We start from the raw sequence: 14,762 nt of genomic DNA, 5'->3' as shown, positions 1-14,762 counted from the left end.
ACATACTTAGACTTAGATAGACATGTAGCGCCTACCTACGTATGAAGTATGTACATTTAGACTTAGATAGACATGCAGCGCCTACCTACGTATGAAATATGTACTTACTTAGACTTAGATAGACATGTAGCGCCTACTTACATATGAAATATGTACATACTTAGATAGACATGTAGCGCCTACCTACGTATGAAATATGTACATACTTAGACTTAGATAGACATGTAGCGCCTGCCTACGTATGAAGTATGTACACTTAGACTTAGATAGACATGCAGCGCCTACCTACGTATGAAGTATGTATACTTAGACTTAGATAGACATGTAGCGCCTACCTACGTATGAAGTATGTATACTTAGACTTAGATAGACATATAGCTCATCTTTTTTTCACGAACAAGGGAAATCTTTTTAATGAACTCGACTCGACTGCACAATTGTTTGGTCCAACTTTTTTTTTGACATTTTTGAGTATTAAAATATTGAAACACCACTTTAATAGAAATGTTTACCATTCTCTAGTGTTCAGTTACATTTTCGTTTGTCGAAAATTGCGTAAATCATAAGCTAAACATGTTGAATCTTTCATTACACCAATCCTCTGTATTCCAATGTCATCCACAGTCACCGACGTAACACTGTTAGGTTGGTCATTAATATTGTGTGTCAATTGTCATGTGTGACTCATACTTTGTAATTATTTATTTTCCAATTGTCTTTTTATAACTACTAGTAGTTGGTTTTAAAAACAAAATTGTTAGTTCATTTTTAATATCAAAAGCAATTTGCCAATAGATTTGATACATAGTTAAATATGCATGATAATTGCAATCCTGATGATGCCTGGCATGTACATGTATCATCATCACACCGTTAACGAGTTGGTTTACAAAACAAATTAACGATCTGTAATGAGTAATTTATTACGACAATGATTATGTTAAGTAACGCAAGTCACGTGTTTAATAACTTACTGATCCATGTCAGGTGATCATTATAACATTTATAAACTTAGTATGTCAATGTAATTGAATTGCAACAGTTGATTCCTTACGTAACTCTTGTTACTTTTATGTCATAAACGTCAACATACTTCCCAGCAGCCTCTGCAAATTTCAGTTCTGTGCTCCACCTGCCGTCAGACCGACTGCGTGATGTAGTAATATTTAAATGTGCCCGCCTTATTTTCAATTAAACCCGATTTCTGCCACAATTCATTTCACAGTCTGGTCAAGTTGCTAAATTTGGATACTTAAACGTGTCCAGAAACGTTTTCCGGAGTTTAGCAGCGCGATTTCATTCAAATTTTGTATTGGGCTAGTGATGGACGTAATAAAATATTTTTAGAGATTCGAACAAGAAGGCCGACAGAGTTCACACAAGTACCATACCGTAGTTTGCGTCGTTTTGTGATACAATCAAATAAGTCGATTTGATGGTCATTTTGTCTATATTCACGCTCTGTGAATGTATCCGAACAATTTGGCACAGGCGAATCACACATACTCAAGATGCACAAATGCATATAGCATAAGTTTTTTTTTTGAAATGTGTACAACCACTACGTCCTAATCGATATATTCAGACGATATTCAAACCTGGCTCCTTTTGGGCATTTTGTGTAATTAACATTCAAAATGGCTATCTTTATGTATTTTGTCACCTCATTTTTCGGCAATACATCAAATGGATTTTAGAATGGTTTTATAATATAATTAAGTTAGGGACTGGACAGAAAGTACAGGGGGTAGGTCGGTGTTTTTTGAAAGTCCAGTACATAAAAATATATGACCATACAAAAACATTTGCATAAAATTTGCAGATCTCCCCCTTGAATGGTGCATGACAACGTGTGACCCCCTGCTAAGTGTAAGCATAGTACATGTACATGTATTATAACTATATATACACAATTGACGTTCTAATCAATTAGCTCAACTCTTATTGTATGATACTGTGTACGTACCACATACACAATTTTACTGGCACCTTTATGAGTGTTGCATGTTGAATATATAAAATACGAGATATACATGTTCAATGTCATCATTAATTTTAACGCTCTATATTCTTATTACATACTCACTTTTTTTTATAATAACACTGAAATTCAGCCAAATTTTACTGATCTAATGAATAATTGCAAAAGTATCAAGAAGCCTCTCATCCAAAACTTGTTGCAAGACTTGCCCGACATACAATATAAATATGTTAATGAGAAAAAGAATCTTATTCACCAAATCATCTTCAGTGTAATTCTTTCTTGAATCAGTGTGATGTTGAATGAAATAATATATATGACTTAAAAACCTATAAAAATACACACGATACCAAGATATAAGTTTGGGCAATCAGGGACTGCCAGCTTTATTAGTCCGCGTTCGAAACAGGGACTTATAATTCGGCCTCCGTTCGTCCGTCCATAGTCGTATTTCAGAACCCTCTGTACATTCTTTGCGTGTGCCTAGTACTTTACCTAACTGGGACATAGGCAAATGCAGTGGTTTACAGATTCAATCCAATATATGGTATATTATACATGTTTTGTCAGTTTTTGCTAAAATTTGGTACATACATTCTACATCTTAGGATACATATCCGTAATGATTCGTTTTGCGATCAGATCAAAGATGGCCGACTGGCAGACATTTTGTTTTTTTGAAAATGCGGTATCTTATACATGCTTTGTCAGTTTTTTCTCAAATTTGGTACATACTTTATACATCTTAGGACACATGTCTATAATGATTCGTTTTGTGAACGGATCAAAGATGGCTGACTGGTAGCCATTTAATTTTTTTGACAATGTGGTATCTCATGCATTCTTTGTCATTTTTTGTTCAAATTAGGTACATAGAATATACGTTTTAGATAACAGGTCCACGCAAATTTGTTTTATAATTAGATTAAAGATGGTCGACTGGCATCCGTCATCATTTTTTTTAAAAAATGTGGTGTCTTCGACAGGTTTGTCGATTTTTGTTCAAATTCAATTCAAACATTGTATATGTTGAAATACATGTCTTTGATGATTTGTTTAATGTTCAAATCCAAAATGACCAACTGGCAGCCATCTTGTTTTTTCAAAATGTATTGTTGACATGTTTTTTTCCTTCAAATTACACATGTTAGAATACTTGTTCATAGTTTCACAATCGGGTCAAAGATGGCTGATTGCCTGCAATCTTGCTTTTTGACCATACTACTATATCTTTGTACATGGGCCCAGACAAAGGAAATTCAGTTTTGATACAAAAACTGCACCATATATTTCGAGTAATTTAATACATCTAATTTCTGTTGATACTAGACAACCATTTGTTCACTCTAAATTACTATGCTTTTGATTCGTAACTTTCTTTTTGGCATGAATAACATTTCCCGTAATTCCAACGGGGACTATATCATTAACAATGACCTGTTAAATATGTAGGCTTGAGGCTGTATGCCAGCACAACCACCATACCAACAGAAGTTTCCCCTAGCTTGGGGTAAATACATCCCTGTGAAGAAAAATGTACAATCATACTATAAAACCTACACTAAAAAAATAAAAATAATAACAAAGAAAGCCAAATATACTGTAAAGGGAAGGGTGAGTTGGGAAGAAAGGTCTTCCTTGTAACCAAACATTGCAGTTGAATGAGAAAAGATCGGTTGTACCTTTATAGTAGAAAGGTGCTAGATCACCACTGCTAGATCAAATACTAGTATTATTATTAATGGAAACATCAATCCAAACAACACAATGACCTCTAAAGAAAAAGCTCCACAAATGTAGGAGAATGCAATTTACAGTTTTTTTATAGTGTGATGTATAAGCTAGTTAAATAGGTCACAATAATAAACTGTGGGACACAGTGTGATGTATAAGCTAGTTAAGTAGGTCACAATAATAAACTATGGGATACAGTGTGATGTATAAGCTAGTTAAATAGGTCACAATAATAAACTATGGGATACGTACAGTGTGATGTATAAGCTAGTTAAGTAGGTCACAATAATAAACTATGGGATACAGTGTGATGTATAAGCTAGTTAAATAGGTCACAATAATAAACTATGGGATACAGTGTGATGTATAAGCTAGTTAAGTAGGTCACAATAATAAACTATGGGATACAGTGTGATGTATAAGCTAGTTAAGTAGGTCACAATAATAAACTAAGGGATACAGTGTGATGTATAAGCTAGTTAAGTAGGTCACAATAATAAACTATGGGATACAGTGTGATGTATAAGCTAGTTAAATAGGTCACAATAATAAACTATGGGATACAGTGTGATGTATAAGCTAGTTAAGTAGGTCACAATAATAAACTATGGGATACAGTGTGATGTATAAGCTAGTTAAATAGGTCAAAATAATAAACTATGGGATACAGTGTGATGTATAAGCTAGTTAAGTAGGTCACAATAATAAACTATGGGATACAGTGTGATGTATAAGCTAGTTAAGTAGGTCACAATAATAAACTATGGGATACAGTGTGATGTATAAGCTAGTTAAGTAGGTCACAATAATAAACTATGGGATACAGTGTGATGTATAAGCTAGTTAAGTAGGTCACAATAACAAACTATGGGATACAGTGTGATGTATAAGCTAGTTAAGTAGGTCACAATAATAAACTATGGGATACAGTGTGATGTATAAGCTAGTTAAGTAGGTCACAATAATAAACTATGGGATACAGTGTGATGTATAAGCTAGTTAAGTAGGTCACAATAATAAACTATGGGATACAGTGTGATGTATTAGCTAGTTAAATAGGTCACAATAATAAACTATGGGATACAGTGTGATGTATAAGCTAGTTAAGTAGGTCACAATAATAAACTAAGGGATACAGTGTGATGTATAAGCTAGTTAAGTAGGTCACAATAATAAACTATGGGATACAGTGTGATGTATAAGCTAGTTAAATAGGTCACAATAATAAACTATGGGATACGTACAGTGTGATGTATAAGCTAGTTAAGTAGGTCACAATAATAAACTATGGGATACAGTGTGATGTATAAGCTAGTTAAATAGGTCACAATAATAAACTATGGGATACAGTGTGATGTATAAGCTAGTTAAGTAGGTCACAATAATAAACTATGGGATACAGTGTGATGTATAAGCTAGTTAAATAGGTCAAAATAATAAACTATGGGATACAGTGTGATGTATAAGCTAGTTAAATAGGTCACAATAATAAACTATGGAATACAGTGTGATGTATAAGCTAGTTAAGTAGGTCACAATAATAAACTATGGGATACAGTGTGATGTATAAGCTAGTTAAGTAGGTCACAATAATAAACTATGGGATACAGTGTGATGTATAAGCTAGTTAAGTAGGTCACAATAATAAACTATGGGATACAGTGTGATGTATAAGCTAGTTAAGTAGGTCACAATAATAAACTATATATTTATATGGTGTACATTTTTCCAAACCATCATACAACAAGTCATTGTCAATGACACGTCCCCGTTCCGTTCATATTTGAGTGACATATACATTCAAAGCAGATCATGACCGAAATGCACCTGCATATGTACAACATATTGTGCTAAATCTGAACAAAATCCATCCATGCATGACTGAGATCCGGTTCTGGAATTGTGAAAATATGTGATTTTGATGCATTTTCGGCCTTAAAATGGCCATCATTCCGCTATTGTTAAGCAGATCATGAAACAAATGCACATATCTATTTGTGACATGATGTACCATGTGTGTGTGAAGTTTGAACTTGATCAATCCAGACATGTCTTGGATACGGATCCAGAACTGAATTCTTTAACAAAATGGCCGCCAGTCGGCCATTTCGAATTTGATCCGAAAAAAAAAAAAGACGTGCATCAAGGTCCTATTATGTTTAATGTATGTACCAAATTTGAACAAAATCCATCCATGCATAACTGAGATACGGGTCCGGAATGGTGAAAATGTGCGATTTCAATGCATTTTCGGCCTTAAAGCGGCCCCCATTTGGCTATCGTTAATGAGATCATGAAACAAATGCACATACATATTTGTGACATGATGTACCTTGTGTGTGTGAAGTTTGAACTTGATCAATCCAGACATGTCTCGGATACGGATCCAGAACTGAATTCTTTAAAACAAAATGGCCGCCAGTCGGCTATTTCGAACTTGATCCGAAAAAAAAATGACGTGCATCAAGGTCCTATTATGTTTAATGTATGTACCAAATTTGAATGAAATCCGTCCATGCATAACTGAGATCCAGGTCCGGAATGGTGAAAATGTGCGATTTCAATGCATTTTCGGCCTTAAAGCGACCGCCATTTGGCTATCGTTAATGAGATCATGAAACAAATGCACATACATATTTGTGACATGATGTACCTTGTGTGTGTGAAGTTTGAACTCGATCAATCCAAGCATGTCTCAGATACGGATCCAGAACTGAATTCTTTAAAACAAAATGGCCGCCAGTCGGCCATTTCGAACCCGATCCAAAAAAAAAAATGACGTGCATCAAGGTCCTATTATGTTTAATGTATGTACCAAATTTGAACAAAATCCGTCCATGCATAACTGAGATCCGGGTCCGGAATGGTGAAAATGTGCGATTTTGATGCATTTTCGGCCTTAAAATGGCCGCTATTTGGCTATCGTTAATGAGATCATGAAACAAATGCACATACATATTTGTGACATGATGTACCTTGTGTGTGTGAAGTTTGAACTCGATCAATCCAAGCATGTCTCAGATACGGATCCAGAACTGAATTCTTTAAAACAAAATGGCCGCCAGTCGGCCATTTCGAACCCGATCCAAAAAAAAAAATGACGTGCATCAAGGTCCTATTATGTTTAATGTATGTACCAAATTTGAACAAAATCCGTCCATGCATAACTGAGATCCGGGTCCGGAATGGTGAAAATGTGCGATTTCAATGCATTTTCGGCCTTAAAGCGGCCCCCATTTGGCTATCGTTAATGAGATCATGAAACAAATGCACATACATATTTGTGACATGATGTACCTTGTGTGTGTGAAGTTTGAACTCGATCAATCCAAGCATGTCTCAGATACGGATCCAGAACTGAATTCTTTAAAACAAAATGGCCGCCAGTCGGCCATTTCGAACCCGATCCAAAAAAAAAAATGACGTGCATCAAGGTCCTATTATGTTTAATGTATGTACCAAATTTGAACAAAATCCGTCCATGCATAACTGAGATCCGGGTCCGGAATGGTGAAAATGTGCGATTTTGATGCATTTTCAGCCTTAAAATGGCCGCTATTTGGCTATCGTTAATGAGATCATGAAACAAATGCACATACATATTTGTGATATGATGTACCTTGTGTGTGTGAAGTTTGAACTTGATCAATCCAGACATGTCTCGGATACGGATCCAGAACTGAATTCTTTAAAACAAAATGGCCGCCAGTCGGCCATTTCGAACCCGATCCAAAAAAAAAAATGACGTGCATCAAGGTCCTATTATGTTTAATGTATGTACCAAATTTGAACAAAATCCGTCCATGCATAACTGAGATCCGGGTCCGGAATGGTGAAAATGTGCGATTTTGATGCATTTTCGGCCTTAAAATGGCCGCTATTCGGCTATCGTTAATCGGATCATGAAAAAAATGCATGTGCACATGTCCCATATAAGGTGTGATGTATGAGTGAAGTTTGAACTTAATCGGTCCATGCATGTTCAAGATACAGGTGATCACGGACGCACGGACGCACGGACGCACACAGGGCAAAACATAAGTCCCCGTTTTCGGACTGCGTCCGAACGGGGACTAATAAAAAGAGTCATAGCTCGCATTCTGATCTGACAGAATTTATTACAAGGATTATTAACATAAAAATAGCATAATCTTTTAAATGCAATTTGGTTAAAACTTTGGCATGATACTTTCCATACCAGCCTCCCAAGCCATAAGAAAATATTATTGATTAATATTAGGTTTATTTCTGTTGTGTTTCATTGCTATTTGTAAACTAGTGACATCATCAATATCATCCATGTTGAGCAGTTTACGTAGATGGTTGTTTTCAGTTTTGTATCTGTAAAACAAAATTTAAAATATTAAGAATGCGTTTTAATGTATATGGTCAATATTTGAAACATTTAATTTTAATGCTAACTCAAATCCCATGATGTTGGATCAGATAGTATTTAACATATTAATACTTTTGTAAAATATTACAATTTTTCATGGCTACTAGTATTCAGTATTTGTCATCACTTAGAATAGCATTTTTCAGCATTCAGACTTTCAATCTTTGAGAAAATGCTAAATACCAATATGATAATGTACATATGTATTCTGCATATGATAGTCAAGTGTGTAGTGTGAAGAAATACTTTGACAAAAGCATAATGAACACATGATAAGATCAAAGAAAGCTTAGAAAGAACTCCTGTGTGCTGAGAGTATTGAAGACACATTAAAAATTAATTCAAAATTACTTGTATTTGAGATATTGATGGAAAAGCTGAAACTAATTATGTAAATCAGGTAACTAATATGAACAGAACAAACAAATTATGAATTATTATGCTAATTAGAGAATTAATATGAACAAATTTTAACTCAAAATTAATCAGGCTGTATATTGTCCTAGAGCATTTATGTACCAAATTTTATTCAAATGTGATGATCAGTAATTGAGATATCAGTGTTAATTAATTACGTTAATTAGGTGATTAATAAACATAAATATTTAACAAAAACTAATTGGGTCTCTGCATAGTTCTCTTTAAAAGTTTAAAATCCAATTCGTGGTCCTTTATATATCAGTGGAACATTATGCAAATTAGGTAATTAATATCTAATTACAACTAATCAAGTCTCTGCATAGTCCTAGATCTATGTAGCAAGTCTCATTGAAATATGATGATTAGTACTTGAGATATCAGGCAAAAAGCTGAAAATTAACTAATTATGCTAATAAGGTAATTAATATGCATAAATATTTATCAAAAAACTAATCAAGGGTCTGCACAGTCCTTAAGTAATTATGTACCAAGTGTCATTGAAATGTGATGATTACTACTTGAAATATCAAAAGCTGAAAATTAATTAATTATGCAAATCAGGTAATTAATATGTACTAATATTACCCTAAAAACTATCAGGTCTGTGCAGTGTCCTATGACATTTATGTACCAAGTGTCATTGAAATGTGATGATTACTACTTGAAATATCAAAAGCTGAAAATTAATTAATTATGCAAATTAGGTAATAAATATGTACTAATATTACCCTAAAAACTATCAGGTCTGTGCAGTGTCCTATGACATTTATGTACCAAGTTTCATTGAAATGTGATGATTACTACTTGAAATATCAAAAGCGGAAATTTAATTAATTATGCAAATTAGGTAATTAATATGTACTAATATTACCCTAAAAACTATCAGGTTTGTGCAGTGTCCTATGACATCTATGTACCAAGTTTTATTGAAATGTAATGATTAGTACTTGAGATATCAGTGGAAAAGCTGAAAATTGATTAATCATTATGCAAATTAGGTAATTAATATTGCACAGATTTTTACCCAAAACTAATCAAATCTGCGCATTAGTTTGGAGCATCCATGTGCCAAGTTTCATCAAAATCCAATGAGTGGTTCTTTAAATATCAGCCATGGAACAGCTAAAAATCAGCTAATTATCATGCAAATTAGGTAATTAATATGCATGGATTTTTACCAAAACCTAATCAAATCTGCGCATTGGCCCAGAGCATCTATGCATTAAGTTTCATAAAAAATCAATGTATGGTTCTTGAGATATCAGTGGAACAGACACACACACAGACACACATACAGACAGACACACTAACTGCAAAGACTCCCTTTTTGTGCTTCGCACACGGGAGTTAAAATTTGATGTCATATACAATTTATTTTATTGCCCTAGCAGACAACTAGATTACTTTAATATACCTTGTAAGATGGGTTTCAATATAATAATGACATTCTTCTAACTGCTGCTCTGCTATATAACATCTGGTTAATAATGCTGCTCTCTCAGCTTCTAATTCTTGCTGAAAAATCAAGTCAATATTTGCATTTGGCTAAATTGACAATTTGATGACAAACTAAAAACAAACTGGCATGTACACGAAATCCATCACGTCTTTGTGTCACATTCAAACAAAACTGGACCAGTGAATCATAGAATTGAATGAGCTTAATTTGGAAATAAAATAAAATCGCTGCCAGTTGATGTCTCTGAAAGCTTATGGGGAATTTCAACAAACAAAAGCAAATGGGCAAGATTACAAGAAACACAGTATATGTCTTGCGTTTATACAAAATTTAAAATAAATGAAATATTTCACACACCTGGGTATTCAAAGTAAATTCTCTGAGTCGACTTCTCAAATTGCTCCATCTTGAATCATCTTGATTCTGAGTAGTAATACTACAAAGACAAAAAATATTGATATCTTACACAGTACAGTAGTCTCATTTAGTTTCTGTTCCAATCTTATGTAATATATCAAATATACAAATCACATACAAACTACAAACACAAAATCTTAGCATGTATGCGAGTATGGGACAGTGAGATTGTTGTAAGTTTGGACAATGAAAACCACAGATTAATTGCTCACTGATCTTAAATTTGTCACAAGTTTGTAATATATGGGACCAGCTTACTTCAAACTACCACAACCAGGAGTGGTTAAATAATAAATGTTGGCTAATACAAATAGATTTTCTACAGCCTGATAATTAAGTATATTTCAAGTCTAATAATATGACAACCAATAAAAAAAATATCAAATTTAACAAATCCCAATAATTGTATTGATTCAATTTTTATTATGAAATGAGAAATCAATTGACCAGCATAATCTGTCTTTGAAAATACATTTTTTCATAAATAATTAAATAATTAAACATCAATTTTGAATGAAAACAGACCAGGCACATCTGAAAATCGATTTAATGACACATTGAAACAAATGTGCATATAACTGCTACTTCAACAAAATTGATTAGAAAAAAAGACACAGAGAAAAAAACTAAATGGTAACTAATCTGCCATTTTTAATCAAATCAAAAACAAATCTGAGAAATTGCTGATGAAATGTTGTTTTTGGTGTTTTAAGGGAGAATAAAGGCCACAGTTTGGCCGATATCGAAACATGGTAATGTATATTTCCAGTTAAGATTATTTACATTTTAAATGACCCAGGTAACATAATTTGTATATTAGGTACCCATAACCAATAATAGATATGCAGTCAATGACAAATGACATTTTTTTCTGGAATCATGAAATTAAAGAAATTGATTTTGTGCTAAAATTTTGAAGCAGTTGACATGATGTAATATAACAAGATGTACCTTTCAGCTGGAGGCAGCGGCACAGAACTCATCGCTTTGACTTTCTCTATTTCATCTTTTAATCTATTTATCTCTCTTCTATTTTCTGATTCCAATTCATGAAGTGGCAGTGACAGGTGGTACTCATCCAATCCTAAATCAATATCAACTATGTGCTTTGAAGAAATCTGTTCTCTCAAATATCTGTAAATAACAGGAAGTAATGTCTAGATAGTGTAAATGTAAAATGGCTTTGAAATGTATAATAGCAGATGGCTCTACTTTTTTATGATTTGAAAGTAGTTAAGAAACAAATTAGTCACATATACACATATGGTGTAAGAGTTAAAACACATTTCTAAACATAGAGGGCGCTTGTTACTGTTTATCTTTACACAAGTGTTATATACCAAATATGTTTCAACACATTTAGTGTATTACCTGTAAGCTACCAATAATTCTTCATGTCTTACTGCAACCTTCTCTGTTTGTTGTTTAAAAGTCTTGGCCGCTGTACTTAGTTGCTGTTCTCTTAATTTAAATGCTTTTTTCAAGTCTTCAATGCCAGACTCTACCTGTCCAGTCATCACTGTCTTCAAATGTTGTTCTGATGTAGCTTTATTCTCAACATAGTTCTAGAATGATTTGACAAAGATTTGATGCAAAAACAAATCTGGGATAATAGCACAGTAATATATACAAGCAAAATAAACATAGTTAAACTACACATGGCTTGCTCTGTGGGTGGGCAGACCATGGCATGGTATGACTTTATTTTCACTTCATTACCAGAAAGCCAAATACTAGTCAGATTGGAAAAGGCAAGGAAACTATCACTTTTTTTAATATTCGTATTGGAAACAACATATTGGTTTACTAAACTTGTCCAATTGACGTTTCCGTGCACAGAGTCGCATGTTTGACTCTATTCACGAAGAATGGCAGCGTGTTAATCAAGTGGTGCCCGCATGCACTGCGATGACAACCCCCCCTTAACTTTATTGAAATAATGTAGAAATGTAATACAGAATGATGCAGGATTTGAATGCTTAAATTATGTGGTAGTGGGTGGGTGGGATAGCTTGGAGACGGGTTCAGGTCGCTTGCTGAACGTAGAATGACTATGCTAAGGCGAAGCGGGATACAGGAAAGCTTGACGATGCATGGCAAGTAGGATTAGGCAAATGACCGTCACGAGAGTATGAGCTTACAATATGCGTGTGAATGGAAATAGCACGGGCGAGGCGTGCACGAGATGGAAGGTCGCGTGCCTATGAATAGGGGCACACGTTGACGTCATGTGCAGGGGATTACGACTGGCGTGTGTTGCGTAAGTCATGTGTTAGGGATTAAAACTGTGGCGTCGTTACCGAGCATTAACGCAGACTATGCTGACGCATAAACATACTATTAATGCTAAGAAACGACACTAGAGACCAAGTCTTGGCTGAGAGCAGAAGGGGTGTGAGGGGTTGTCATCGCAGTGCATGCGGGCACCACTCGATTAACACGCTGCCATTCTTCGTGAATAGAGTCAAACATGCGACTCTGTGCACGGAAATGGTATCCGCAACGATGGTCGGGTGGTGACCCCTGCGTTGACTGGCCTCGATCAAGTACCACGCTAATCTCTCCGTGATGTGAATCAAATCTGCGACTCACATCACGGAACAGGTTTCGGCGACGACGCTTGACCGTGGCTCACACCCCTTCTGCTCTCAGCCAAGACTTGGTCTCTAGTGTCGTTTCTTAGCATTAACAGCAGTATAAATGCCCTCATTCTGTCAACTTATTTCTATGCCTCTATCTGAAAAATTGGTGAATGCATGTTGCATGTCGAAGAGATGGATGACTAATTAACAAATTTTGAAAATACATACAAGTTGATACATACAGCAATATCACAAATATATTTCATTAATTTTGTCCTGTATTCCTCATTTAAATCCTTCATTTTATTCTGTAGACTGCTATTCTGACTTCCTAGCTCTTGGCATTTATTTGTCATCTGAACCAGTTTCTATAAAACAAAATTCATATTTTATGCTACATATGTAATTCAATTATTGCTCAAAGATTGTGTGCAGGAAATTAAATATTATTTAGATATTAGGTTGTATGTATGGTGCAATCCACATTGCAAATTAACAGAATTTGTAATAAACAAACCATTGTCACAGCTCCTCTCTGTTCTTTTATTTTAATATATATGGCAAGTGCTTGTATGATGGTGTGGAACAGACGGACACATGCACACACACACACACACACACACACACACACCCACACACACACACTAACTGCAAAGACTCCCATTGTGTGCTTCGCACATGGGAGTAAAAAAATTATGATTTTCATCGAAAAAATGGCTGCCAGTTGTGATACAAGCAGAATTGCGCTTAGAAGTCAAAAATTCATGATTTTCATCAAACAAAGTGGCTTCTGGTCAGCCATACTGCATAGAATTTTGATTGAATCTTGATTCTAACTTGCATCTTCATGAAATAATATATTGCCTCTGTACCAAGTATGAACTGTATTCTTAAATTATAAGCAAAATGAACAAAAATCAATATTTTTGATGTACAAAATGGCCACCACTAAAAAAAAGGATGTGTAACAAGAGTTACCAATATTATTTTATTTCAAACAAGTTTTTGGTATTTGAAAATACTCGTCTAAATACCAAAATATTGTCAAGTATGTAATACATCAGAAACATTTGTGTTGTCTCATGTATGACATTTGTAGAGAATAATGATGACTAATAAATCTATAATAAAAGTTTGGATATCACTAACTACAGACTTACAGTACTAAGTTCTGCTATTCTAAGTTGTGCAGTTCTTACTGCATGTCTTGCTGTATCTAGGTCCTTTCTAAGGCTACTCCTATTAAATAAAATGAGATATTACGTACAGCTAATATTGCATTAAGCAATAAACCACACACACACATTAAGTGACAACTAGCACTATATACATGTATGTAAATATGTCGAAATGGGCATAGTGCGAGTGGTTAGTGCTAGTAGCACTAATCCGGAAAATGGCACTAGATCTAGTGCTAAAATGTGCACAGTGCGAGTGGCATTGTTATCGCATTGTCAACGACGTCGAATAATAGGAGGGGCATCAACAACCACTTTCATATGCAAACTACAAACAGTATAAAACATTGACAATATGCGCGAGATGTCCATAATAATACTTTCTTCATATAATACCGGATTCTGCCGTAAATTCGCCCATCCAAAAAATAGCCCTGGGGATTTCGCGGCTGGTGAGCGCTTATTTGGGGTTCAAAATTTAAAAAAACAAATATCAAATATTTTTTGTGGACTTCCATTTTTATTGAAGTATCAAAGTATACGCATACTTTCAATGCCGTCAGTTGGGCCACCTAAGACGAAAGAAACTACCGAG

At 34.6% G+C, this 14,762-nt stretch overlaps 1 protein-coding gene across 1 annotated transcript; it reads right to left on the bottom strand.

Annotated features, from left to right (window-relative positions):
* Positions 1-7,813: 7,813 nt before the first annotated feature.
* Positions 7,814-13,346, bottom strand: LOC102803658 (coiled-coil domain-containing protein 78-like). The gene is made up of 6 exons (XM_006820015.2): positions 13,232-13,346; positions 11,779-11,972; positions 11,359-11,541; positions 10,348-10,426; positions 9,946-10,046; positions 7,814-8,056 (listed from the first exon to the last, which is right to left on the bottom strand). Exons 1-6 carry the CDS (start codon positions 13,343-13,345, stop codon positions 7,939-7,941), a joined length of 789 nt encoding a protein of 262 aa, XP_006820078.2. The 5' UTR covers position 13,346; the 3' UTR covers positions 7,814-7,938.
* Between the last annotated feature and the right edge of the window lie 1,416 nt (positions 13,347-14,762).

Source organism: Saccoglossus kowalevskii, chromosome 9, assembly GCF_978046115.1.
Source record: "Saccoglossus kowalevskii chromosome 9, keSacKowa6.1, whole genome shotgun sequence".
NCBI classification, from domain to species: domain Eukaryota; kingdom Metazoa; phylum Hemichordata; class Enteropneusta; family Harrimaniidae; genus Saccoglossus; species Saccoglossus kowalevskii.
This window is presented reverse-complemented; position numbering and strand designations above follow the sequence as displayed.

Bases quoted from the DNA above. Each gene is read 5' to 3' on its own strand.
- LOC102803658 (XM_006820015.2), bottom strand. From the start codon at position 13,345: ATGACAAATAAATGCCAAGAGCTAGGAAGTCAGAATAGCAGTCTACAG. The intron at 11,973-13,231 runs GTATGTATCAAC...AAATCATTCTAG, and splicing joins AATATATTTGTGATATTGCT to AACTATGTTGAGAATAAAGC. The intron at 10,047-10,347 runs GTGTGTGAAATA...TTGATTTTTCAG, and splicing joins AATTTACTTTGAATACCCAG to CAAGAATTAGAAGCTGAGAG.